Source organism: Perissodus microlepis, chromosome 22, assembly GCF_051167445.1.
Source record: "Perissodus microlepis isolate ML-2025 ecotype Zambia chromosome 22, ASM5116744v1, whole genome shotgun sequence".
Taxonomy (NCBI): Eukaryota; Metazoa; Chordata; class Actinopteri; order Cichliformes; family Cichlidae; genus Perissodus; species Perissodus microlepis.
The window spans coordinates 16,932,849-16,959,394 of record NC_140481.1 but is presented as its reverse complement, the minus strand read 5'-3'; the positions used below and the strand labels follow the sequence as shown (position 1 = coordinate 16,959,394).

The window sequence follows — 26,546 nt, the reverse complement described above, 5'->3', positions numbered from 1 at the left end:
TTTCTGACACATTTAAGAAATAAATACCATTTTGGTGACCCTGGTTAAAAAGTTTTGAGGAAAAAAGGATCCGCTTGGGAGTGTCCGACTATCAATCCGTCACATGCTACTCCAGTTTTTTTGTCTTAGCGTCCCACCCGGCGCCCCGCTATTGGTCAAAACGAAAGATACTCTTGTTTCATTGGATGAAAAGGCTGCCTGTCATCGACGTTGCCGAGCAAAACAGGAACTGTCCGCGGAAGAAGTGATGTGTTGGCATTTCGGAGAAATTTAGATCAAAGTCCAATAAATAAAATTGGTGAAATCGGTCGTCCTGCGGGTTCACGTAAAGCAGCCGTGCATATCGTAAACTTCTTCTCGTCGACGCGTTCACAGTGTAAGTATCGCCGTCAGTGCAATGAATGAACATTGCTTCTTGCACGTCTCTACTTACTGCGGTGTTTTGGAGTCTTTACACACACATTAAAGGGCTTTCAGAAACATTAAATGGGTGTTCTGTTAATAGTCAAGACTTACTGGTGATTTTGACGTTGTTGAGAAATAGAAGGATATAATAAATGTCAACAAGCATCAAGCATTGTTGCGCAAGCATATCATAAATCTGCCTTTTTACATTTGATCTTATTTTTGTTTACGCTGTTGATGTCAGTGAGGGGAGAATAAACTGAAGAAACAAAGTTGACCTATCAGTTCCAGCAAACATAAAAACATTCAGACTAAATAATCATGGTTTTGCTTTGTCTGAATGGATACTGGTGGTAAAGACTTTCAATGATTTCTTTCCAAACACATACAGCTTAGAAAATAGCTGCTAATCTGTGAAAATATTTAACTTTGAAGTGCTGAATTTTATCAACATTTATTTATTTGTTTTTGTGAGGCACTGGGACCCTATTTAGCATGACCCTTTGCTAACACTACTTGTGCATTCACGTGCATTTAGAATGGTCACATTTTCCAGATTGGGAAGTTGTTCTTCTGACTTTGCTTCGTTCATGTGCTTGGGAGTCAGACTGTGGTACCAGCATGAATGGTACAAAGAAAAGATGTTATTTTGAAGTTTACCGAGAATACATAATTTTTCAGACTAATCTGGGTCACCTGGAGCAACTTGAGCTTAATATGCAATGCTATACTCAGGTATGCCTTGCTAGTATGAGGTTTTTCTTTTGCCTTCAGAGTTGCCTAAATCATCTGAAGCATAGATTCAACAAGTTACTGAAAACATTCCTCAGAGGTTTTGTCATCTTCCTTTTCCACCACATTGCAGAGGCACTTTTTGGAATTGAGATAATTGGAGCACAGTGAAGTCATTATCATATTCAAGGAACCAGTTTGAGATGATGTGAGCTTTGTGACATGGTGTGTTATTCTGCTGGAAGCAGCCATCAGAAGACTGGTGCACTGTAGTCATAAAGGAACGGACAGCAGCAACAACTTAGGAAAGTTTGTGGTGTTTAATTGAGGCTCGGTTGGTATTAAGGCACCGAAAGTGTGCCAAGAAAATATCCTCCACATCATTTCACCACCACTATCAAAGCCTGAGCAAACTGTAGCCTCACTTTCTTAGCTGACACCTAGGGGCACCTGGTGTGGTCCTCTGCGGACGATCTGATATCCTCGTGTTGGTGTTGTTGCAATGTTGAACCTGGAACAACATTTATTATGATGATGTGGGAACAACACCGACACGACGCTCTTCTGCATCTATTGCTTGCAATAAGTAGCTATTTGAATTACGTTGCCTTCCTATCAGCTCGCTGGAGTCTAGCCATTCTCCTGTCACCAGAGACCTGGATATTTCCTTTTTCAGACCTTTATCTGTAAACCCTAAAGAAACCCTTTTTCTTCACATTTGCTGTACGTTTGCACTTGGAATTTCTCCAGATTGACATCACCATATAATTACTCAATGAATCCTACAGCACATTGACATTAATGATTTTCTGGCTCTTTCACAAATTCCTTCACCTGCTAAAGCCTACGGTTGTGAATCATCTTAAATGCTAAATTTACAGACAGGCTGGTATACTTATTTAAACATTATGAGGGCAATGTGAGCAAGATAAAGACAAATCTTTTGTACAGATACTTAATACAACCGTTTGTTTCTTTTGGTTCAGTTCATATGTACTCATTTGTAAGTATTTTCTTGAATGACACTCGTCTAACCTGTGCATGGCAAGTAAAACCTTGACTTGTAGTTTTTACTCTACTGGGGTTGAAGACTGTGTCTTTCAGGGAAATGGCTGTTGTAAAATGCTTTATTTTTAAAAAATAAATCAATTTTTAAAAATCCAGATTTACTTCAGGTTTCTAGTAAAGTGAGATTACAGTTAACACTGTTAATGACAGGAATGTATTATTTGCCTTGTCATCTATGACTATAAGGTGAAAAAATGGACAGGGATGTATTATAGTATCAACTCCAACAATGCACCTGTCACTAGCTGCAGCATGCTGCTTTACTATGTTCCACTGATGCAGATGCAAAATATACTCAAATGTATCTGTTCAAACGTTGATGACTCCAATTTAGGTATATTATTGTGATGCTAATGAATAATACTGCATAGCAGTAGCTCTGAGAGCCTCCAACTGTTAACATTTTATTTTCATTTGGACAGGTTCCTCTCCTCCTTTTGTCTTTCTCTGACTTGCTTTTATTTGCTGACTCTGGTTTCCAGCTGCTGGAGAACAATAGCTGTGCGTACATCCTTGTTCTATGCTGCCACTAAGAGTGTTTGAAATGTAGCTGAAAACAGTGTTTTTAATGTAAGGTAAAATTCCGGTTTCCCAAGGCAGCTGCAGTCTCCCCTGAGAAGGTATCAGTCAGCACAGGCAGCCAGCCACGCTCCTTGAACATGCTAATTCAGTCTCTCTCCTCTATTCCCCAGCTGCAGCTCTAGATTCTCCACCACTCTTGTTCCTCTTGGATACACATAGATATTTTTCCTATTCACCTAACTCTTCCCCTTATGTGCACACCTGCATACAAATGTTTCTTTTTACCACACTTGAACATTTTCTTTCTTTCTCTTTTTTTTTTTATTATAATCATTTATTGTTAGAGTAGCAGGATTTGGTAGCTGGTATTATGTGTCTAATGTGGGTAGTTGTAAATCTTTTCACCTCAAATCTTTTGCCCAGAGAACAGGATGGACATTTCTGTATCATCAGCAACCACACGTACGCGTCCCTAGATTCACTCTTACTTTTCCCACTATTTTAAACAAAGGGCTACAATATTGATTGATGCAGTGTGTTGTGAGAGAGTCTGTCTGGAATTTAGAGCAGGAGAAACAAGTGTTTTGGATTGATGCAACAAACAGGCAGTCCTAAGTTTTGTAAAGAAAAGCATTACATGGGCTTAGATGCTGGCTTCCAATTCATTTCTCTTATTTAGATTATCTTTTGGCCATAAGGCATTTTTAAAAAAATCAACAGTTATAGTAGATCAAAGACACTGTAATGGTATTTTTATATAGGGTAAAACCCCAGTAACACATCTAATGGCGTCTGTAATCTTCCAACTTTGTATTGTAATATTCCAACTTTATATAGCCAATTAAATTAATTTAATTTGATTGTAGTGTAGTTCTTGTCACTTGAATAATACCATTTAAAGTTATATGCCAGTGGTGTACTCTTTGTAATTGACACACATTTGTATTCATTTGATTATTTATTTATTTATTTATTAGTTATTTGTGTTAAACATCATAAAATCTTTCAAGTATTGTTTTATTGTTTTTATTATAGGTGCACAGAAAAACAACCTTGCCATCTCCAAATACCATAACCAGTGAATGGTTATGGTTAAAATACTTGATATACTTAAACTAGCTTCTATAATCAACTAAATTGGGTTTAAAATTAATTAATCAAAATCAAGACTCAGTTTTTTTCAGGCCTAAACATTATGGGAAAGCAAACATAATTATAAAGAGAATCCTTTGCAGAAAGTGTGGTATCCATGAGGGTCACCTGTCTTGAGAAGCTTTGCGAGGCAAGCCTTTACCCCAGCCACCATTAGTTTCTGCTTCTTTGTGGGTCTTTCTGCCTTTAGTTTTGTCTTTATCAAGTACCTTAATCTGCTTCACAGACTAAGCCGACAAAATTCAAGTCAGGTAACTTACTCTGCCGTTTTAAAGCTCTGACTTCAAACGCATCACAAAAGAAACATTCTCCAGCTGGACTGTAAAATGCTATCCCACCAGGTTTGGAGCATTGCAAAAGGCAAGAAATCTCATATCATTGAATTTGAGTGTTTTCCTTTGCATGTCTGGCCTGTGGATCTCAGATATCATCACTTCCATCAACGTTTCCTCATTCACAGTCATTTTTCTTTCCGTTTTCACGTTTATCTGAACTTTCTTCCTCCTGAGTTGCACCAGTGGTCTTGAGTTCATTTACATTCATGAATGAGTCCCTTGATTGCAGATGCTGACAATGATACACTTACCTCTATGAGAGTGCTCTTGACTTGGTTAGATGTTGTGAAGTGATTCTTTTTCCACCAAAGAAAGGAATCTCATATCATCACATCATCATGTCTGGCCCTTTAGTGTTGCTTTGTTGTTGTGTTGATTTGCCTTGTCCTAAAGTTTCTAGTACCGCTGACACATCTGGTTTTCTGATCAATATTTTTGGACGTCATATTGAGACCTACAGCTACAGAATGCCAATTCAACACTTTCATTTGTTATGAAATAACATAACACACCTGACCATGAAACTGCTTATTGATTAGATTTTTTTCATTTCACTGCAAAATAAAAAGACTGTGTTAAAAATGGCTGATTATACCTAAATGGTTAATGGGGATTTTTCTTCATTAAACTTCTTGATTGGCAGCTATTCTTCACTCACATCTTGTTTGCTTTATTTTAGTCCATTGAGGTGATGTACAGAACCAAAAGAGTCGCACGATAGTTCAGGAATTCTCTAGTGATGGGAGTGATATTTAGCGTTTTGTTCAGCACGCCACTTCCTGTATGGACGCCTCTTTACACAAGTGAAACGGAAAATGACTTACTTATTATGACTTGATATGTTTATAGGGATGTCTTTTACTGTGTAATCTGCAAGTGCAATTTACTGACTACAACAGCCAACTGTCTAATCATTATCTGGCATGTTATTGTTACCAGTGCCCCTTGTTCTACTATATTTCTTAAACTTGAAGAAGGTTCATTTATTGAAACACAAGCCAAATAGAAGAGAGAACCATATCAAATCAAACCCTGCAGCACGTTTGTTTTCTTATTCATAAGTCTTCTTCCTTTGACCAGTACGTCTTAGCTATCCCTGCTGTGCAGTGCTTTTATGTTCATATTTATTCCATACCCCAAGTGTAGTCACTCACTTGTACAATTACATCCTAAGGATACTATTTATATTATTCATAGCTCTCTGTCTTTATATCTTACCTCTGAGCTGTCAGTGTAATCAAAGAGAACTCATGGTGTGAAGGAAAATGGTGCTAGGCTAAATGAGATGGGTAGGAAGTGCACATACCGAGAGCGTAACACACATGGTAGGTGGTGAGAATTAATTTAATTACGTGTAGCAGATGTATGTGAAAGATAAACCATCTGCCTGATCAAAATTGACTACTTTGTGCGCTATATGTGATTGTGTATTAACTTGAATCCTTCCTGCAGATTTCATAAATTATCCCCAGCTACAGAAGGAGTGGAGCTGCAGTATAGTTGCAAACAATCGTGAGTAATGTGGAGACTTAACTGTGAAATTGTCTCAATGTTTTTTATTCTCATTTTCTGTCAGGTTGAGGACGGAGGATGGGGAAGAAAGATGCCAGTGCAACCAAATTACCGGTTGATCAATACAGAAAGCAGATTGGTGAGTCATCTGTACTGCTGCTCGGCAACAGCAAATCAATCAAATGTAATTAAATGAAATAACGCACAAGGTGTATTTGGAAAAAAAAACCAAAAACTGGTCCATAAAAAGCTTTATGTTCGAAGTTCGTCTCATCTCTTATTTTAAGGTAGTGTTCTCAGGCATTCATTTTTTGTTTTTTCAACATTCATCTGATTGCGTGCTGTGAATTGGTCCCCTAGTGAGATAGTCAAAGCAGACTTATATAGTAACAAAGAAATTTTAGAGGAACCAATCTTAAACAGCTTAAAGCCCATAAGTTTTAGGCTTGAACCCACTGGCATCAACACAACCTGCAACTTTATCTGCTTCCTGAAAATTAAAATCTAGCCCCTTTGAGAAATGCATTCAACATTCCACTGATCACTGAAAACTTTCCATAGTTGTACAAGAAGAGGAACTTGAGTGGTTTTTGAATTTTGTGGACCTGTTCTGAAAACTTTTAGTTATTGCTAGTTGACCTGACATGTTTGAACTGTGTGGAAATCATACACAGTGCAAAACATAGATCTAGCATCTAGGTCTAAAAAGAGAAGCAAATGCAACAGTGCTTTATACATGCGCTACTTCTAATGGGGGCCAAAAAGACTTCTAATCCAATAGAAATCTATTGGAAAACTGCTCTCAGACCTGATCTCATAAACATTTTACAGGTGATTTTATGCAGTTGTGATTGTAAGTACAAGTACAAGAGTGCTTTGTAGCCCAATCCACCCCTTGGTCATCACATTTGTTTTTAAAATGCCAAGACTATAGCAGCTAAAAAGCTCAGCCCTAAGCTTCATAATAAGACTTCATTAACCGATGGGTGATGTTATGATCACTGTATCTATCTTCATACTGTCCATGGTGAAAACTCATCCAACAAACTGTTTTTCTCCATTGTCATAAATTCTCTATAGCAGCGTATGTAACATATGGCTGATAGTTTCAGCAAAATTCTACCAATATATTAACTAATAATTAAAACAACAAGGCTACTGGTAATTATTTTGTGATGCTTTTTTGGTAGTTTGTATTTATCTACTTGTGGTCGAATTCCATTTGAGACATAATCCTCACTGATTGGTTGATTGTGCCAGTGTAGGAATGCACACGTAATTAATGCCGCATTATAAAAAATCAAGCTGACATTCCACATTTAAGAAATCACATATAATAATAATAATAATAATAATAATAATAATAATAATAATAATAATAATAATAATAATAATAATATTATTATTATTATTATTATTATTATGTTACTGGGAAGTATTTGGTGGCCGTTCTCACATTTGTCAGTGTAGGATTATGCATCATCTCTTTGCACAGCGTTGGAAGTGTTTCTGGTTTGCACTAGAGTAAAAAGAAAATTCAACCAAATTCACAGCCATTATGCAAACTGTGCAAATAATTACACTTGGTCATGAAAAAGCAGCGTCTCAGGTGACAGTGAATACGTTGCTTAAAGACCATCTTGTCAGAAGCTGTTTTGTCAGGTTTATTGGCTTTCTAATCATGTAGTATTTACTTCCCCCTTCATTCCCCTTTCTTCACAAAGGGCCAACTAAGGCAATATGATTGGAATCAATCAAAGGCTCAGCCAACTTTAGCGTGCCAGCTGTGGTTTCTTAAAGATCAGTGCACCTATCATATCTTTTTGTTTTTGTTTTTCTCGTGTAGAGCAAAGCCAAAAGGTCGCCAGTGGCAAAGCTGGATAATTGTGGGCAGCTGACAGACTTGGATACAAAGGGAAGCTCTGTTGGCTTTGCAGGCTTCAACGTTTTACTTTAAATCCCGGGACTCCCATTTTGTTAACATGAAATGTGACACAGTAGTCTTATAAGACACAAAAGTCATGCAAATCCTTAGGGAAAGAAATTTTATCAGCAAATGAACTTTTCATGAAAGATCTGGTTTTGGCCTTGATTAATTGACAACTAATGACTGATGATTTGTCCTTTTACAAGGTAGTAGAGTGATGGCACAGTGCAGTTACTAAACTAACACGATGTCTGAGATTTATTTGGATCTCCATGACTGTGGGAATCTAAAAATCTGATGCTACAGTACATTCAAGGAAAGAATATTTAACTTGGTGACTTGAATCCCAGTCCAAGAGATGTGGCAACAACATCTGGCTACACAAATGTGCATGTCCTTTTCTTGCGTTCTTTTGTTTAGTTAGTAGTTAAATGCGATTACTTCAATAGATACACATTGATAGTACCAGGTTGGACCCCTTTTGTCTTCAGATTTTGGCATGATTGTATCACACAATTACTGCGGATCTGTTACACAGTTGCTGTAGAGCTGCACATCCAAGATGGTATTCTGGGGTTCCCCCCAAAACTCAAAGGTACTCTGTTGGCTTACTCCAATAGTAATTTGGTATGGCTTCGCGGGCCAAATGTATTTAGGCTGCGGGCCAAATTTGGCCCGCGGGCCAGAGTTTGACACCTATGGCCTAGACCATTACTAGAAGCCAGGATAAATCTCTTTTATGTTGTTTATACCAAATTTTGATCCTACCATTCAAAGTGGCAGCAGACTCATCAGACCAGGCAATGTTTTTACAGTTTTTGTTGTTGTCCAATGTTTGTGAGCCTGTGTGAATAATACCCTCACTTTCCTGTTCTAAGCTGGGAGGATGCTGGATCCCATGCCAGCTGTCTTAAGGCGAGACACGGGTTACACCCTGGACAGATCGTCAGTCTGTCGCAGGGCTAACGCATAGACATAGACAACCATTCGCACTCACATTCATACCCGCATCCACACTTATGGGCAATTTCGAGTTTCCAGTGGACCTATCCCCACTAACTGCATGTCTTTGGACTGTGGGAGGAAGTCGGAGTACATGGAGATGCTATATATTTATTTAAAAAGCTGTAAACTACGGTGACGTTACTGTGACAGTAATGGCATTGTTCTAAACACCTTCATTCCAGCTTTAAGTACATGTTATTTTTTTTGCCTGTGGTGATTCACATCCTCACATTTTTTCCAGGTTTTGTATTTTCTGGCGTTAATTTTGTGTTAACAGGACTCGTGGTGCTCTCATGAGTTTTAAAGCAAAATGTTTGGACGGTTCATATTTCCATTTCTAAAGTTATGTCACGTTTATCCTTCTTTTCTTTTTGTTATTATTGTTAAAAAAAAGATGGCACTAAGTCCAATTGTGTTTTTTTTATTTTATTTTCCTCAGGCTTGTGAAAGCTTTTTACACCACCAGCTTATAAAGGAGAGGGATTGCTGTTGTATATGTTTTCATACTGGGACAGAAGAATAGAATTATTTAGCCTGAAGATATCCCTTAACTGTCTGCCATTATGCAAAACCTGATAGGTTCAACAAATGAGAGACAGACATAACATAACAAGCTCATCTCCCGCCGTCACATCCTCTCCCACGAGTCCATTTTTTTTTTTTTTTTCCTTTCCCCCATTTAGTGTTTTCTTTCTGAGCACATCTTATCACTTCAGAAATGTGTAACACACTTTGGTCCCATCTCTCCCGCCGCCTGCCTCCAACCCCTCAATTTCTACCATTTTCCTTCTGTTTGAAAAGGACGGCCATCAGGCAATTTCACTGAACCACTGTTTAACAGCAAAGGTGAAAAACAGAGCGTGGGGGGGAAAAGATGGAGAAAAATGAAGTCTTCAAATGGAGCATGGGGCTTGTTCTCGTCAGAGCTGGAATGGGCCACACATGGTAATTTGAAATCGTAATAGGTAGCTTATTCATGGCACATCGGCGGTAGTCCAGGCTGGTTGTTGAGCTGTACCATCATCTCTGCTGGAGTGCTTTTGTCATGGCAGATGGCCATCAAATAGCTACTGTTGACACTCTCTTTTTTAATAACATTATTAAACCTGTTGTAATTGAATGCCCTTAGGATAGATAAAGCTGTAGCATTCTTACATGTAAGTACAAGTGTTCAGTCACAATGATCCTTACTGCTTGTTGAAAACTAGGGAAAATTGTCCACATAGATAAAGACACCCACAATTTTAAATACAAAATGTCAAGCTGGAAGCCAATAGCTTTACAAGTTACCATTTTACATGCAAATAAAAGATAACACCCATGATATACTGCTTCTTACAGGTGAAATACTTCACTCCTATCTGTAGATAGGACAGCGCAGCAGATCGACAAGGTGTACCAGTTATCTCTTGGCGTTATATCATGGATAATCTCCCTTTATTATTTATTATTTCGCTTCCTTTCTCTTCCATTAAGCGAAAAAGGGCTCAGTATACCCCAAGAGTCTGGCATCAGTTCTCAGGTTCTACCACTCATCCTGGCAGATGTCAGCGATCCGCACCATGTGGTCACTGACTATATGGCTGCAATGCCAGATAGACGTGGAAGCAAAGCATGAAAACTGTCAAACACGCTGTCGGTGTGTTTCCCGAATTGTCCCAGGGCACTCAGAAACTACTAGACAGGGCTGTCTGTCCAAATTACTCTGCCTGTGTTGGATGCAGTATGTGGGACGGTTAGTCCCCATAAACACAAACAGTCACCCACTGAAATCTTCAGGCATTTTAGTTTATTTATTTTTTCCTCTGAACATACTCATGTCCCTGTTTTGTGGTCATTTTGGCTTAGCGACAGTTGTGTGCTGTAAGCCGTAAATGATTTTACATATATTGGCTTTAAAGCAACCTGGTTATATCATCTATCAGTTTAATAATGAATTGGTGGTTACTTCAGAGCTACCCTTGTTTTGGGTCATATAGCTACATCCATTAAATTCATGCTCACATTCACACCAGTGGCCAGTTTCAGGATTGAAAGTTGGACTGTGAGATGAAGCTGGGATATGCTGAGACCTGAACACCCACACAACACAGGGAGAACATGCAAAATCCTCAGAAAAAGAACCCAGCCAGTGCATTCAAACCCAGGACCTTCTTGTTGTGAAGCAGCAACATTAACCACTGTACCACTGTACTCCGTTTCCTGTTCTCAGCTGACAAGAGTGCCTATTGCAGTCTGCTGCTATAGCCCATCTGCTTCAACGTTTGGCATGTTGTCCGGTCAGAGATTCTCTTCTGCAAATCATTGTTTTAGTGAGTGGTAATTTAAATTAATATTGCCCACCTATCAGCTTAAAGCACTCTTTCCATTCTCCTCTCACCTCTGGCATCTACAGGGCACTTTTACCCAGAGAGCTGTTGCTTGGTGCATATTTTCTCTTTTTTGGACCGTTCTTTGTAATCCTTAGGGATGGTTGACTAGGAAAACCCCAGTAGATCAGCGGTTTCTGAAACACTCTGACCCGCCCATCTGGCACTAATGACCATGCCAAAGTCACTTACATCACCTTTCTTCCCCATTCTGATGCTCAGTTTGAACTTCAGCAGGTTATTTTGACCATGTCTACATGTCTAAACTTGTTGCCGTGTTACTGACTGATGAGTAATTCATGTTAACAAGCAGGTGAACAGGTGTACCTAGTCGTGCTTGCAATTAAACTGAATATTGCTGCAAGTTTTTCAGTAGTCATCCTCATGCCTGTCTACTAAATGAGTACAGTGGTACTGTAAGTCCATATGTGTGCTCTGAACCATATTCTTATACTTTAAGTCTATTTTTTTTCCTTCGTGTTGGCTTTTTTGCTGTGCTCTGTCTGACACAGGCAGAAGTTTGGAGCTGCTGCCGCTTTGCTAATGTGCTTCTCGCTCATGGTTTATTCTCCTAGGACCTGCCGTCCACATTTTGGGTTATTTAGACCAAAATACTCACTTTTGCTCTACATGGGCCTGATATCCACTTACGAGGACATTATACTGAACAGAATATTCATTTGTGTTCTATCAAAATTTAAAATGAATATCCTCATTTGTGGCTCTCATTTTTCTTTTTATAAAAAAAAAAAAAAAAAAAAAAAAGGTAAAAAAAATCTTTGTTTTTTACATTTATTGGGCCCCAATATGCCCAAATATCAAAGAGAAATTAAACATCCATGTCGTGGAAGAGTTCGGGTCTTAGGAGGTTAAATGAAGACATGGCATTAGATAAACTGTGGGATTTTTGCAAAGTTGGGTATACTGGGTTCATAATGGAACTCGTTGCAATGGTATAGTACTTGATTTTTAATACTTTCTGACACTGGAATAAATTTACCAAGATATGACTGAGAATAATATATAATTTGCTTTTGTTTTTTGTTTTTATATATAGGAGGATGCATGACTCGAATAAAAGCAGCCGAACTATACTAGTTCATGATAGGCTTTCATTTCTCAGTTGCTCAAAAGTAGGAAATAATTTATTCACAAAATGATCCCCATGTTTCTCATTCTAGTCCATTTCTAAATAACAAAGGAGGAAAGGAGAAGTTGAACAGAGCAAGAGACTTTTTTTATAAAGGTTACATAGATAGTTCGGGACCACCTATTGCAGTGTGCTCCAATAGTGGCTTAAGGTTTGCTTACATAGGCTTAGAATGTTCCCTATCCCCGCCCCCCAACACCCATATACAATACTTAAATAAATGGAGCATGTACTTACTTAATTATATGAAAGGCTTAAGGTGGTCTCACCAGTTGTGAACAATTCACTCTTGAACTTGCAACCAGAAATCTAAAAGTAGACATGGTTGTCTAAGGGTTTGTTGCATATAAAAGGAGATGAATTGAATCTACTCACTAGAGGCTTGACGTAAATGAACATCCTGCCGTTGCACACCTGTTACAAATGTGGCTGTGCAGTTTCGATTTGGTTACTACCTTCATTGTGATAGTGGGGAAAAATGATCTCCTTGCAAAGAGAAAGTGTCAGCAATCAAATTGCTATTCTAAGCAAAGAGGGGTATTATTAGCATCACATCATGACTGGAGTGAAGGTTTCAAATGGCTCTCAAATGCTTTTGCGAGAACTCAGTCAGCCCTATTCCGAACATTACCAGGGAGACTGAAAGAAAAACCATATGATCACGAGGTTCAGGGCATCGAGCTTTGTTAGAAACAGCTGCATTTTCTAAATAAAGAACATGTTATTTCAGTCTGTAGCAGGAAGACTATCTCGTCAGAGGATGGGTAGTGTCTCCAAACCGCTTCACAGAAAGGAGGAAACAAGAGCAAACACTTGGCATGGCTTAAGACATCAAAATGTTTGTGTGGACAACTGAAGAATTTAACGATGACTTAAACTTTAAGATTCACAGCAGTAACAGAAAGGTGTGAGAAGATAATCAGCCTAGAGAATGTCAGTGCAGCGTGTCTTTAACTAAACACCTGCACCAAAACAAGTAGCAACCCACTGTTCAGAGACACGTAACATCCTTTGAGCTACATCCTTGTGATGACGCTCGAAGACCAAGGAGTGCTGAATATCGCAGTAAACTATTCGGGGCATTGTCTCCATTTTTGATAGCATGTCTCATCTTTATGCAGACTTGTGGAGTCCAGCTTGAGCGCTGTCATTAATGCAAACGGGGATTACTGAATAAGATATTCATGAAATTAATTTACATTTTTATCACAACTAAAAATTTCACCAAAATTAAGCTCATTTTGCCAGCTGTAATACAGGATGTTCGAATTGGATCTGTATTTGTTTTCTAAAATAGAAGCATTTAGGAGGCTCAGGCTGTTGGATTCCATTGTATGCATTAGAAGCTTAAAAAAAATAGTAAAGTTTCTTATCATCACTCACCACTCTTCTATCTTCATTTTAATGGCCAATTTGTATGACACAAATCACATACCTCCCCTCTCTTTCCCTTGAGTGCACAATCACATGTGACTAATTTTAGCTAATACCCCCTACCTGTCTCATTATGCTAAACAGAATAATGGCTCAAGATAAAAACTAATTTCACAGCCGTCTTCATCAGACTCCATTTATAGGTAACCTGATGACAAACAAGCAAGAAGAATCTGAACTTTCCTTTAAGCGGTGGGGGGAGAAGGCCACTTTCACTTTTCCTCTCTGTCTCTTCAGCGATGACTTCAGTGAAAGGCACGATCAGGGAAGCCATCCCAGCGGGTGCCCTAGGCCGTTTTACAGGGGTTAATGTTCCTCTGAGACGTGTCATTGTTGTTGCTGTACAGGAGAACAGTGATGGCTTTTCAGGGTGGCAGGCTGAGGCAGGGAGGGATGGGAGGATTGCTTGTAGCTCAATGCAGGTAGATAATTGGTGACAGAAAATGTCTCCGGCGCTGGTGAAGCAGTGGAAACGGTGATGACAAATAGGAGTACTCATAAGCCCAGTGCAATATCATCAGGCACGCGCGTGTAGATTGTGCAGGCTCCAAACCCACACAAACAAACCACACGAGAAAGCTGCTGTGTAGCTACAGGAGGTACACCAGTGTAACACAGCAGCATTAGAATACCATATACACACACTGAGGTAATTCTCTAGCATATACACTACTCTACATATTACCTTGCTTGGTGTAAGTATTCTGATTTGGCCTCAGTTAAGTACTAATTGTTACTAGATGGTTATGTCTTCAACCAATGTATACATCTAGCATTGAAATTTAAACCCCATCCTTGCTCACATCACGCCATTTAAAGTGTGAAAATCTTTGCAACGGTTATGTGAATAGTGAGCAACCTGAGGTGCCCTCCAATCAAATTTTCCCCTCTCCACTTTCTGACAAGTGGAGGAGACATTCAGTGCCCCCCCGTAATGAATTCCCACTAGCTCGCTGTTTGCTCCTGGCAACACGCTCCCCATTTCTATTAGCCCTCCACAGAGTCAGTGGGAGGTGAACGAAGGGTTCAGGACCAGGAGGAATGGAGGGGGGGGGATAAAAGAGAGCGCGGAGAGATGGGAAGTGAATATCAGATCTTGGAAAAAAGATGCAGGGGGAGCAAGATTATTGAAAAGCAGGTGAAATGCTTAACATAAGGCTAATGGTCATTTCCTCTTTTCCTCTGTGACTGGGCCGTAAGAGTGACACCTTATTGAGTGGAAATCAGCTCTACACACACACGCACACACCTACACCTGTTTTCCCACTAGCTTATTTCAGCTTTTCCCTCTCAAACCCTCTCCAAAATACATCTTCCAGTCTCTCTTCCTATTCGCCATTGTAAACAAGGATTAATTGGAAGAGGAAAAACCACCAGGCTGACTTGGTCTCAGTCTATACTATGTAACATCCCTGTTTTTCTAATGAAGTACAATCAAGTTTAAATCATGAAAACCTCATAGTTAACTTCAAGCACCACACTCATCTTACCATTAATCAAATCTAGATTTAACCATAAGTTTGAAGAAAGAATAGTTTAAAAAAAAAAAGGAAATTGCACAACTTGAACACGCGCACACACACACACACTGTTCAGCAAGCTGTTGCCTTTCCACCCTATTGTTAGCAAAGTTCCTTTTCCTGCTGTGTGTTGTTTCTAATTAGACCAAGACAACCAGCTGTCACACACACACACACACACACACACACACACACACACACACACACACACACACACACACACACACACACACACACACACACACACACACACCCTTTTTGCCGGGTGGCCAGTTTGCCCACAGGACTCACCCTTGAGAATTTAGCCTACGGGAAGTCAAGTAAGCACAGGTGAACCGTGTGTTTTGTAGACTGCGTGAGGCGTGTATATGTTTATTTGAGAAATTTCAGTGGTGCACAATTTATTTCTCACTTTCTCACCACCCATTTTTGAGCACATGAATACATAGAGAGAAACTCACATTTAACTGTTATATTTCCATTCAGCAACCTCCCTATTCTGTAGAATAAAGACCAGAGTACAACCAGCATTTATGAATTATATAAAAACCATTTGGTCACTACAAATACAAAATGGTGAGTGCAGTCACCTTAAGCCAGATTCCTCACAATGTTCCCAGAGTACTACACTTCTACACAAAAACTTTCTGGTCTCTTTGGTTGTTTGGCAACAGTAAATGAAACCTGTCACTCGATATCAGTCAATCTTGGTCATTTATTTGTGTACTTCATTTAATTTCTTTTTATCTATTTCATGTGTTTTAGGTAAGCAAGACTACAAAAAGACAAAGTCGGTTTTGAAAGCAACACGGCTGAAAGCTGAAGCGAAGAAGAATTCCTCTGGATTCAGGGTGAGACTTGGTTTCTGTTTAGGACTACTGCAGCCTTTATCTATATGTATTCTACAGTTTGTATATATGTATATCCACACTTAAATGTCTGTCCTGGTACAATTGTGGTTCTGCTTATCTATGTACAAGATCTGCTAGCCAACTTTTCCCATGCTCCTTTTTGTATTAAGTTTTTATATTTATATTATGTTTTCCAGACTCTTCACACTGTCTTATTGAAAGAAGTTACTCTAGGTCTTCAGGGAATATAATAATCCATAGTAGATCTTCACATAATTATGTGCTGTTCTATTCTTTTAAGATCCCTGCTGCTTTGCTAAAGAAGGTATGCTAGTGTCCTTCATAGATTGTGTATAAAATAGTGCTTTTCTTTAACAAAAAGAGGAGATATAAAACACAAAGGTGGTCTTATCCTTTCAATGGCAAAGGAGGGGCAACAGGAAGGTGGGTGAAAAGAGGAAAATACAGTATGCAGATGAAAGAAGATGAAATGGATAGAGCAGGTAATGCTAAAGTAAAAGGAGGTCAAGAGATTTGGAGCCAATGACGGGCAAGGCTGAGACATGTAGAGAGGAGGGAACATGGATCTATTGGCCAAAGGATGATGAAGATGGAACAAGAAGAAAAGAGGAAGACCAAAAAGAACATTTTGGGATATGAGTGGCCCTGCAGAGGGTTGGTGTGACAGAAGAGGATGCTAGCATCAGGGCGAGATGGAGGCAGATGATCTGCTGTGGCGCCCCCTAAAGGGAGCAGCCAAGAGAAGAAGACGATTGAAATCACAGATTCCATGAGAGGAACTTTTATAACTTTATTTTTTAGTGAAGCTCAATTGAAAGACGTCATTACAGTAACATTCAGTATTAGTTCTTGAACACTTATTGTCCTTTGTTACACTGACAAGTTCTGCTTACAGGACATTAAAAGCCAAAATGTTTCACTTCCTGATTAAGCCTCAGTTGCTACAAAGTGAGCAGAGATGAACAAATCACAATGAGGATTAAACACTGGGTGAAATGGTCAGGTTTTAAAATATGCATCTCTTAGACATGCAGGGCCTCATTAAACACGTCTTTAATCCAATTAGATTAGTCCATATCTTGAAATATTGATATTGGTCATGAATAATTCATGTTTTTCATGCCCAAGATGAGTGGAATTTTCAGAGGTTGGATTAAAAATACCTCTGGGACGAGGATATTAAACTGTCTTAGACCTCTTGGCCCCGAGTTCGATTGAAATTCAGCCCAAATGTAATGGATATTTGGTCACGCTTGCTTTCCCATCAAGTCCTTTTAGCGTGATATGAAGTTGAAGAAGTGATTTTTACACAGCTCTCTGATGACAGTAGAAAGCCTCCCTCACTCTCTCTCTCTCTGAACCTTTGGTTGACAGCAAAGATTTGTCTGGAATTTTTAGGGCTGGTTTGGATGTTGGGGCATGTTGTCTGCTTCTCTTCTCTTCTCTTCTCTTCTCTTCTCTTCTCTTCTCCATATTCCTGGTTGAGATGCTGCTCTCAGATGCAGCTGGCACCTCAGAAGGGCCAACAGACATGCGGGCACAGAGAATCTGACAGCTGCCAGGGCAGGCTGTCTTGGGGCTGTCCTGGTAACGGGGCAGTCTGGATGAGTTGGCAGAGAGAAAGGATGGAGACACTGTGGAGGAGAAAGTGAAAGAAGGAGAACTTCTGTTCCCACCGTAGTGCTGAGTTGTCTGGGTTGCTTTAAAAAAAAAAGAAAGGAAAAACAACCCAAAAACCAGCCACCTGCTGTATCCATGCAGGTCCTTATACACAGGTTGAGTCACAGTGTGTTTACGGAAGTAACGACTTGTTGCCAGAACACAAGTCTTTGGCTCTTCCAAAGAGTGGATGGTATGTGGTAATGACAGCAGAGAGGGAGAAACTGGCAGGAAGTGCGGTCTGCAGCCTCTCCTCAGGTTGCCTAGAGAAGAAGCAGTGCCTTCAAAGTAGCTCCAGCACATTATCTTGCAGCAGAGGAAACGAGCCTGCTGCCTTGTCTAATTGGCACACTAGCCTTCTGTTCAGTTCTGCACTGTTTTCCCTCAGTCTTATTTAGCCGCTGAGCCTAGGAAGTTGTGGTAGAGTGGGTGGGGTGGGGTTTCTTATGGAATTGGCAGAGGATGGAGACGACAGATAATGATGGGTATCTTCCATCTGTCATTTGTGAATGTGTGCTGTGTGGCGAGCGAGATCCTATAGATCCACAAGTATTAGTTTTTTGGACATTTTTGCCTCTTTGTGACAAGAGCAGGTGGGTCAGGACGCAGGTGAGGATTTGAACCATGGATAGAGCTTCATATCTAGAGTTGTTTTAGAGTGTTTTTGAAATTACATCCTATTTTTCTATACAGTATTTGGCATTTCTTATGTTCGTATAAGTATAACTCACGTCAAGAAGCTCCAACTTTTGTTTTAACGGGGCAGATTCGAGTAACTGAAGCAGTAATTAGTGAAATGCCCGAATCAGTGCTGTTAGAGAAAAGCTCAAGGTTGTGTTGGGAGCTTTGTGGCCTTTTGTTCTATTTAATGGTGCTGCTGTTTATTTCTAACATGACAGTGGCACATTCGAGCTTTTAAACTTTAAACTTGTTTCCATTTCAGCATGGGGATGTAATAGCAGAGATGTTGTAATCAATTTACTCTTTGGCCAAATTAAAGTGAAATTTATTCATAGTTGCCATATCTGCCTTTTTTTTTTTTTTTTTAAAGCAAATAAGCACCAAGTATAAAAAGTCCATTATTTTTCTGCATCGCTGAATTGAATGCATGTGATAGTAGTCTGCTGCAACGTCACGGCTTTGTTCAGTCATGTTAGCAACTTGTGGCTCACCATTTTACATAAATAAAACATATTCCCTCTGCTGAACATCTGCATCACACTCAGAGCACATTGTCAGAAAAAGGATGGGTGAAAGTGTGACGCTTGCAGCCCTTTTTTAAACCACAGCTCTGAACTACATCCAGAGCAGCTTATGTGTGCAACACCATGAGTTACCATGGCAATCTGGAAGAGAGAGCTACCTTTGTGACCTTTAAAACTGGCTTTAGGCTCAGCATCCTTCACTAACCTTAACTTTGTAGCTTTCCACCCCTCTGGACCCTTGGACGCTGTGGTAAGCATTTTTTTGTTTGTTTTTCCTCTAATAGATGACGTGATTAAATTCAGCAAAATTATCAATAGATTTGAAGCTTTGCAAAAGAGTGAATGAGGTCTGAAGGCAGGAGAATCTATTTTGTCGGTGATGGAGAATCGATTGCTCAACAAAGGAAACGAATATATCTACAAAAATTAACTAGAAATTTCAATTTAATCGGTCAGAAAACGTAACACTTTAACGGTTGATTGTTGGTTGCTGTGGCTGGTATGGATGAGACCTGCTTACTAACTGTGCTCCAAATGCACCGACGGTTGTGTGGCTCTCACAAGCTGCCACCCACATACAGCCCCAGACACACCGACTCTAACCTGCTTAGCACATGGGAACATACAAACAGACGTACACACGTATACGTGCACAAACAAACCCAGGAGGAGAATAAAAGTCGGACCAGATGAGGGGATGTCTGCTGAGCAATGGCTTGTCGCCAGGGTGATGGGGACTAGGCTCCCAGCATGCCGAGTGTGCTGCAGCTGCCGCCAGTGCTGAGAGAACCACACGATGAAGATGATGATGTGTTTGGGCCCCATCCAGAGGTCTCCATCAAAATGTGGGCAGAGAGGCTGTGTGTTAGTGTCTGAGTGAGTGTGTGTGTATGGAGGGGAGCACATAAATGTATTTGTGAGACAAGGCAAGAGTCAACGCAGTGGGCTTTACTCTTCTCGAAAACAATGATCTCAATCAAATGCAGGTGCTTTCTCCAACTCGAGTGTTTTCACTGAAACCCCTCCAGCTTGTTTTTATAGACAAGTCACTGTAACCAGCTGTTCTCTTTATCTCTGAAACCTGATGCAAAGAAGGGGGAGAAACCTGAATTGTAATTTTTTTTTTTTTGTGTCTCCAGCAATTCAATAAAATGCTTACCTATGTCAGAAACACAATGTTTTCTTTGTGATATTCTCGACAGAATTACAAACGCTTCTTTGTTGTGCTTCTTTTTCTGTTTTTTTCAAAGCTGCCACAGAACACACGAAAAAGCAGAAAACAATCAAGCCTCGGTGATTTGATAACAGTTCTCTTTTCTCCGAGGCCTAAGCAAAATAGAAAAGTAAATCAAGCGGTGGAAGCCTGGCGGTTAATATATGAAACTAAAGTGCATGAAATTTAAAAGTTTTCCAATTAAGCTAGGACTTTAAGCTGTTTGGAGGCTGCTGGGATTCAGATAAATGTGGGCTGAGGCTAATGAAGACCAATGCTGCTGATGACTAGGCACTACAACATGTACACAGATAGCTGTGGCTGCTGTGACGCCTTTTAATTGTCACCCCCATCGCCTTCGTCAGAGAGGAATTATTATTAGCCCCCCACCACCCCTCATTTGTGCCGAGCTTTATCTCACTTGTTTTCTATTTCATTCTCACTCCCTTTTTTTTTTTTTTTTTATTATTTATTTATTTTTCTATCATTTTCTCTCTGCAGTTTGGCCCATTGACTGATTTTTGTAGTCTGCCATGTGTGTATGTGCAGTATAAGGGAATCGTTGAACTGATGTTTTATCAGATTGTCATATAGTTTTGTTGTTTCAATTTTTTAAAAGTGTCTTTTAGGATGATTAAGCTTATCTTATTTTCTTTTTTAGTGCTTTATGCCCGTCTCTAACCTTGTATCAGCCTCTTTCATGAACAGGTGGATTTTGTTAAATTTAGTTTTTCCCTGAAGTCTTTTTATAAATCTATAAATGGAAAACTGAATTTATTAACATTTGCAAAGATTTAAGTTTTTTTTTTTTTTTTTTTGTAACACTTGCCACGTCACCTTTGTTGTTGTGGCCCAGTTTGCAATTTAAAACTCATTTCCACGCTCAAATATTTCTTTTTGAATAACCTCCAATCAGACTGTACTCTGTGCTCTTTTAAAGCTCTCCAAGCTCTCCAGTGTTGATTAGAAAGTTTGCTGCTAATGAGTTCTCTTGATAAAGAATAACTGGCATTGTTCAATACTCTGAGTGCCCCTAATGAAACTCCAGCTGATGAAGATTGTAATCGTGTGAGCACCACATAATGAACAAGCGCTCCTAATTCCCATTTTCAAGTTGAATACCACTCCTTTGGAAAGCCTCAATTTGTTTGACAATTAACCAATAGAAAATCTAAAAAAATAAAAATAAAAAAAATAGGCCATTTTGTAGAAGAAAGTTTAACTTATCAGTAAAAATGGAGGGAGGAAAAAAGTGAAAGTGGAGCCTGACTGCAAATAGATTTTTTATTTATTTATTTTTTTTAAATACTGCAGCCACTTCTGAAATGTGATGCTGCAATGTGGTTTTTTTTTTTTCCTTCCATAGATGTTGCTTCAATTTTACCTACCAGCACCTAATTATTACATATTGTGTCTGGTACTCTTTGCACCTCCATAAGTGTGCGAGTGAGAGAAAGCATAGCTTTACCATTTCTTCTTGGCGGAAGAAATGGTAAAGGGGCTGTATTTGTATAGCGCTTTACTAGTCCCTAAGGACCCCAAAGCGCTTTACGCATTCAGTCATCCACCCATTCACACACTGGTGATGGCAAGCTACATTGTAGCCACAGCTGCCGTGGGGCGCACTGACAGAGGCGAGGCTGCCGGACACTGGCGCCACCGGGCCCTCTGACCACCACCAGTAGGCAACGGGTGAAGTGTCTTGCCCAAGGACACAACGACCGAAACTGTCGGAGCCGGGGCTCGAACAGGCAACCTTCCGATTACAAGACGAACTGCCAACTCTTGAGCCACGGTCGCCCCAGTAGGGCGATAAGTAATTTAGTTTGAGTTTGTTTAACAGAAAAAAAATGTTGTACTCGTGAGTATATATCCCATTGGTATGTTATTGGGTCTTTCATCAATTGATGCAGTCTCATAAACTTACAGTTAATCCATTGAAAATTCATAGGAGTGGGTGGCACAGTGTTGCCCAGTTACCGCAGTTCTGCCTAATCGTGTTTTATGTATATGGCTAGAAACTGGCCACAAGCATAGTACACTTTATATGGTACTTTAAAAATCACATATAAGCTTTTTGTTTTTGTTTTTTTTAAAAACTGTATATGACCATTCAGCTCTTTCTCATTATCTCTTTCTCCTCCTCCATCAGTCCTTTCTCTCCTCCCTCATTTCTAACTCCTCTCCTGAATTGAAGTCAGGTCTTTGCAAAAGTGAATAAACATGCGTATTTAGTCCTGATTTTGACAGTGACAGTTACTGTCAGCAGATTAGACATGAGACCCTCCCGTCACAGGACAGCTGACGAGCTGTCAACGACGACAACAACTGATTACAAGCTAATAGTTTGATTAGTTGAGGTAAACGGTGGCCTGACAGTCTGCGCTCACTACAGATGAACGGCAGCCAGAGTTTGTCCTAAAAAAATAATGTGGTTTTTCCATATTGTCCAGCCCTAATCATCAGTCCCCTAAACCAAGTTTTGTTTTAAGTTGTGATCATATATAAAATAGTTACTTATTATTTTACGAGTTATTATGTATTCTTACGTTTTTCTAGCTCGATTGCTTAAATACTGGAGTAAAATGTACATTGTAATAAAAATACATAGTGGATTGGATTTTTTTTATTTTTATAAAGTAAGTAGTGTTTCACATTAGTGGTATTACCTAATTATGAGAAGTGATTTCTATTGGTACAGTTCTTTTACGATTTCAAATGTTTTTATAGAAACATTTTGTTAGCATATTTTCTGAAGGGCTAGCGTGTCCACACCGTGTATAACAACACAAAATTCAAATTAAAAAATAAAAGAAGAAGCTGTTTGACACTGTCAATGTGAAGCTGTGGAGGATTTTCAACTGCTTCCAGTTTACGTTTCTGGTTTAAATATGAAAACAGATACAAATTCATATATTATTATGACATCCACAGATGATGATGATGATAATAGCTTTGTTTGCTCCTCTGTAGTAATTTTTTCCCGCCCAGTTTAATATGTGAAACTGAAATGTAATTGCTATAGTTAGATTTGCCCTTTTATGCACATCAGTAGAACTGTGAGCAAGAGTTTAAATATTTATTTTGTGGTTTTCAAAACAAGCAAAGAAAACAACAAATCTTTATTCACATGCGGTGAATTTAGATGAAAAGAAAGGCATTAGAGACTTGGCAAATACAGACGTAACACAAATAAATAAGCACAACAATTATGAAACACTGCAATGACATTCAAACAAAGCAGACATTCATGAGTGTAAAGACAGACTCGGGATTTAGGCAGAAAAATAAAAAAAATGCTCACAAGAACATTTTGAATATATTTTTAAACCTTTGCTTTCTCCTCAGGATGCGTTCCTGGTCATCGCGGCAATCCTGTTCTTCGTGCTCTGCGTGTACGCCTTCTTCTACCTTAACCTGAGCACCGAGATTAACCTGGACGTGGACGTGGATTAATAGGAGGTGGACAGTGGACCAAATACTTGGTTTCTCTGCTTTATGCACATGGGCAAATTGGTTAACGCAAACTACCGTTTAGTTTTGTAGTTTTTTTGGGGCTTTTGTTCGGGTTTTTTCCCCACATTTCGTTGGTGATGTGCAGACTGTGAACACACTATGAAAAGACACATTACTGCATATCACACAGTCAAGTTTCAGGGTTTTTTTTAAGATAAAGGTTTTGGAATTGATCAAACACAGAAATTTGATCTTTCTTTCTGCAATGAATTTTTTCAATCTAATGACTCCCCAATGTAAAACCTTTTTTCTTTTTCTTTTTTAATGTGGTGAATTTAAGCCAACTAGAGTAAAGTATTTAAACGACGGTGACCTCCTGCTTGACATCTACCTTCTGTAAAGAAAGTTAGCATCCTTTTACACAACTGATCCGAGCCACAGTGGAGACTAAGCTTCGTTAGTCATATTCAGCAGAGTCACGTCCCACTGTTTTCACCGCTAATAGAAAAATGTAAATCTCCCGCCGAAGCTCTCGTCACATCGAGACAAACACTCGCCTCACATTCCAGTGCACAAACCTCTCCTCCTGGATATCTGGAGATCACAAAGTGTGAGATTAGAATCCACAAAGCCCTTGTCCTGATTGAACATGTGTGCAGAATACAGAATAACACGTTGCCCGACTTACATGCGGCGTGGAGGCAGACATACTCAGGGTAAGCACACAAATATGATTGGGTTCATCAGATTGAATGTAAATTGTGGAGATAATTGATGGCTGATGTGACACAAGCCTGCTTCTATTTTCCTTATAAAAAAACAACAACACTATTTTCATTCCATCTTGTGTGTATTGTATTCTGTAAAATGTGATATGTCTGTATAGAAAGGAATATGAAGGACTGTCAATGCTGCTTTTTTTCTACTGCTTCACTCTTTGTGCCTGAGGCCTGCACGCTGCAATCATTTCAGTTCAAGTGCTTCCACTGTTTGAAAGATCATTTGTTAGCAGAAGCACAGAGTCAGTAGCTTTTTATTATCTTCATATAAGTTTAATGGAATTTTTTTTGGTTTAAAATTGTATTTTTCTGATTTTACTTTTTTTTTTTTCCCCCCCGCAGAAAGAGCAATACTGTCGTCTATAAGGCTTTTTATAGAAAATGAAGTTTTGCGTAATGCATACAAGACCAATACCAAATACATATCAGTGCTTTAAGTTTATTCCAGCATGTTTGTATTTCAGAAACCCTCTGGGGAGGGACGAGTCATGTCTGCTGCTGATATGATTCCTGAAATGTGAGATAGATTTTGAGCTTTCAGTTTTTGCCTTTTCTCCCATGACCTTCTGACCTCTAGTAAAAGACCACATGTCAAAGAAACCATTATGATGAGCATGCACCCGCGCCCTCACTCGGAGGCTTTTATCTCGCCTTGATACGTCCGAGCTCCCTCCCCCAACACCATGAGCCTCCCACATGTGTAACAATAGATAGCCTGGTCTAATAGACCTTCATACATGACACCTGTTATCTGAAAGGTCACCGTTACCAACTACAAGAGCCTTGACATCAGCACAATAGAAAGGATCTCGCTGCCCAACCCGTGTATTCAGACCTGTGTTTGGAAAGATCTTTTTTCATAACAGTATGGTGGTTTGTTCTGTTGTCGAGTACATCTGTTAAATAAACATCTTAAAGTGTGCTTTTTTTTTTAAATGAATCAATCGTGTGATTCTTTGTGACATGAATTATCTTTCTGCTTTTGTTGGAGTTTTTCGTATGTAATTTTAGGGTGTAATATATGTTTATCGACGATATCCGTGATATATTAACCACAATCTTGAAAAAACAAATGATGATATCACGTGGAAATACAAGAGCTATTACCATAGCATGAATGATCACTATCCTTTGTTATCTTATTGTATGCATTTGTACATTTACGGTTACAGACTATTTCATAAATAAAATTTCACATTTCTACCTACCATCAATGTCACCTCCTACCTACACAACAAAAAGCGGTGGTATATAAGGTTAAGTACAGACCACCCCAGAGGCTTTTATTGCTGTAAGAAGGTGATTGTAATTGAATTTATTAATTTAAATAAGAGAAAGGTTTCCATTTAAACACAATCAAAATAACAGCTGATCAGACAGTGTGTACTTTAGATGAATCATATGCATTAGAACCAGTGATGTTTTATATTTCTTATCTCCAGAGGTTTATATTCAGCTGTTAAATGTATGTGTAGTCATTACTTTGAGTCTTAAAAGTTAATGAATAAAAAAATCCTAGCGTCGATTTACTTTTATGGAGTAAAAGCTGCCATTATTTCTTTTTAGATTGGTTTAATTCCCAGCTATAAACAACAGTGTTCTCTCCGTAATGGGTTATTAAATTGTATTGACTATGTGTGGAGTGCTCTTCTGGTCATGTCAAGGCTATTTGCATGCCACTGGATTGAACCGCGGAGGCAGTGAGAGATGCTACAGTATAATGGCGAGAGAACAGCGGCAAAAGGACATGACTGTGACATCCGTGTCATGTGACGTGTCACTCCTAATCGAGGGTGTTCACTGAGTTGTGCTTGCACAGGAAATTAATCAGGCATTAGGGCTTTATGAGCATTTAACATGACCTTTCCAGCTTTCCACGGGAGTTGAAACCACTGAAATTTTTACCTACCATCCTGTGACAAATGAGCTCGACGCTTCGTGCCCAAACTCTGCTCATTAGTCATGTGCGGTATGTCACCAAGAGTAATTATACTTAGCCTCAAACTCACATTTGCACCAACACACACATGCGTACATGCACATGTAATTTGCTGTGCTTTCCCACACTTGAGGCAAAACAAACCTTATCATACATGCATGGCTGTTTACTGAGACATGAATCATAATTATGACTACTGGTGAACCAGACACCCCGCATTTGCAGCACGCTAGATTTGGCGTGCACGGTATTTGCTTTTGACATAAACAAACACGTGCATTTTGTCACATTT

At 39.3% G+C, this 26,546-nt stretch overlaps 1 protein-coding gene across 1 annotated transcript; it reads left to right on the top strand.

Annotated features, from left to right (window-relative positions):
• The first annotated feature begins 204 nt into the window (after positions 1-204).
• triqk (triple QxxK/R motif containing) lies at positions 205-25,251 on the top strand. The gene is made up of 4 exons (XM_084919631.1): positions 205-376; positions 5,791-5,865; positions 15,897-15,982; positions 23,429-25,251. The coding sequence occupies exons 2-4, from the start codon at positions 5,805-5,807 to the stop codon at positions 23,534-23,536; spliced, it is 255 nt and encodes an 84-aa protein (XP_084775757.1). The 5' UTR covers positions 205-376; positions 5,791-5,804; the 3' UTR covers positions 23,537-25,251.
• Positions 25,252-26,546: the final 1,295 nt, after the last annotated feature.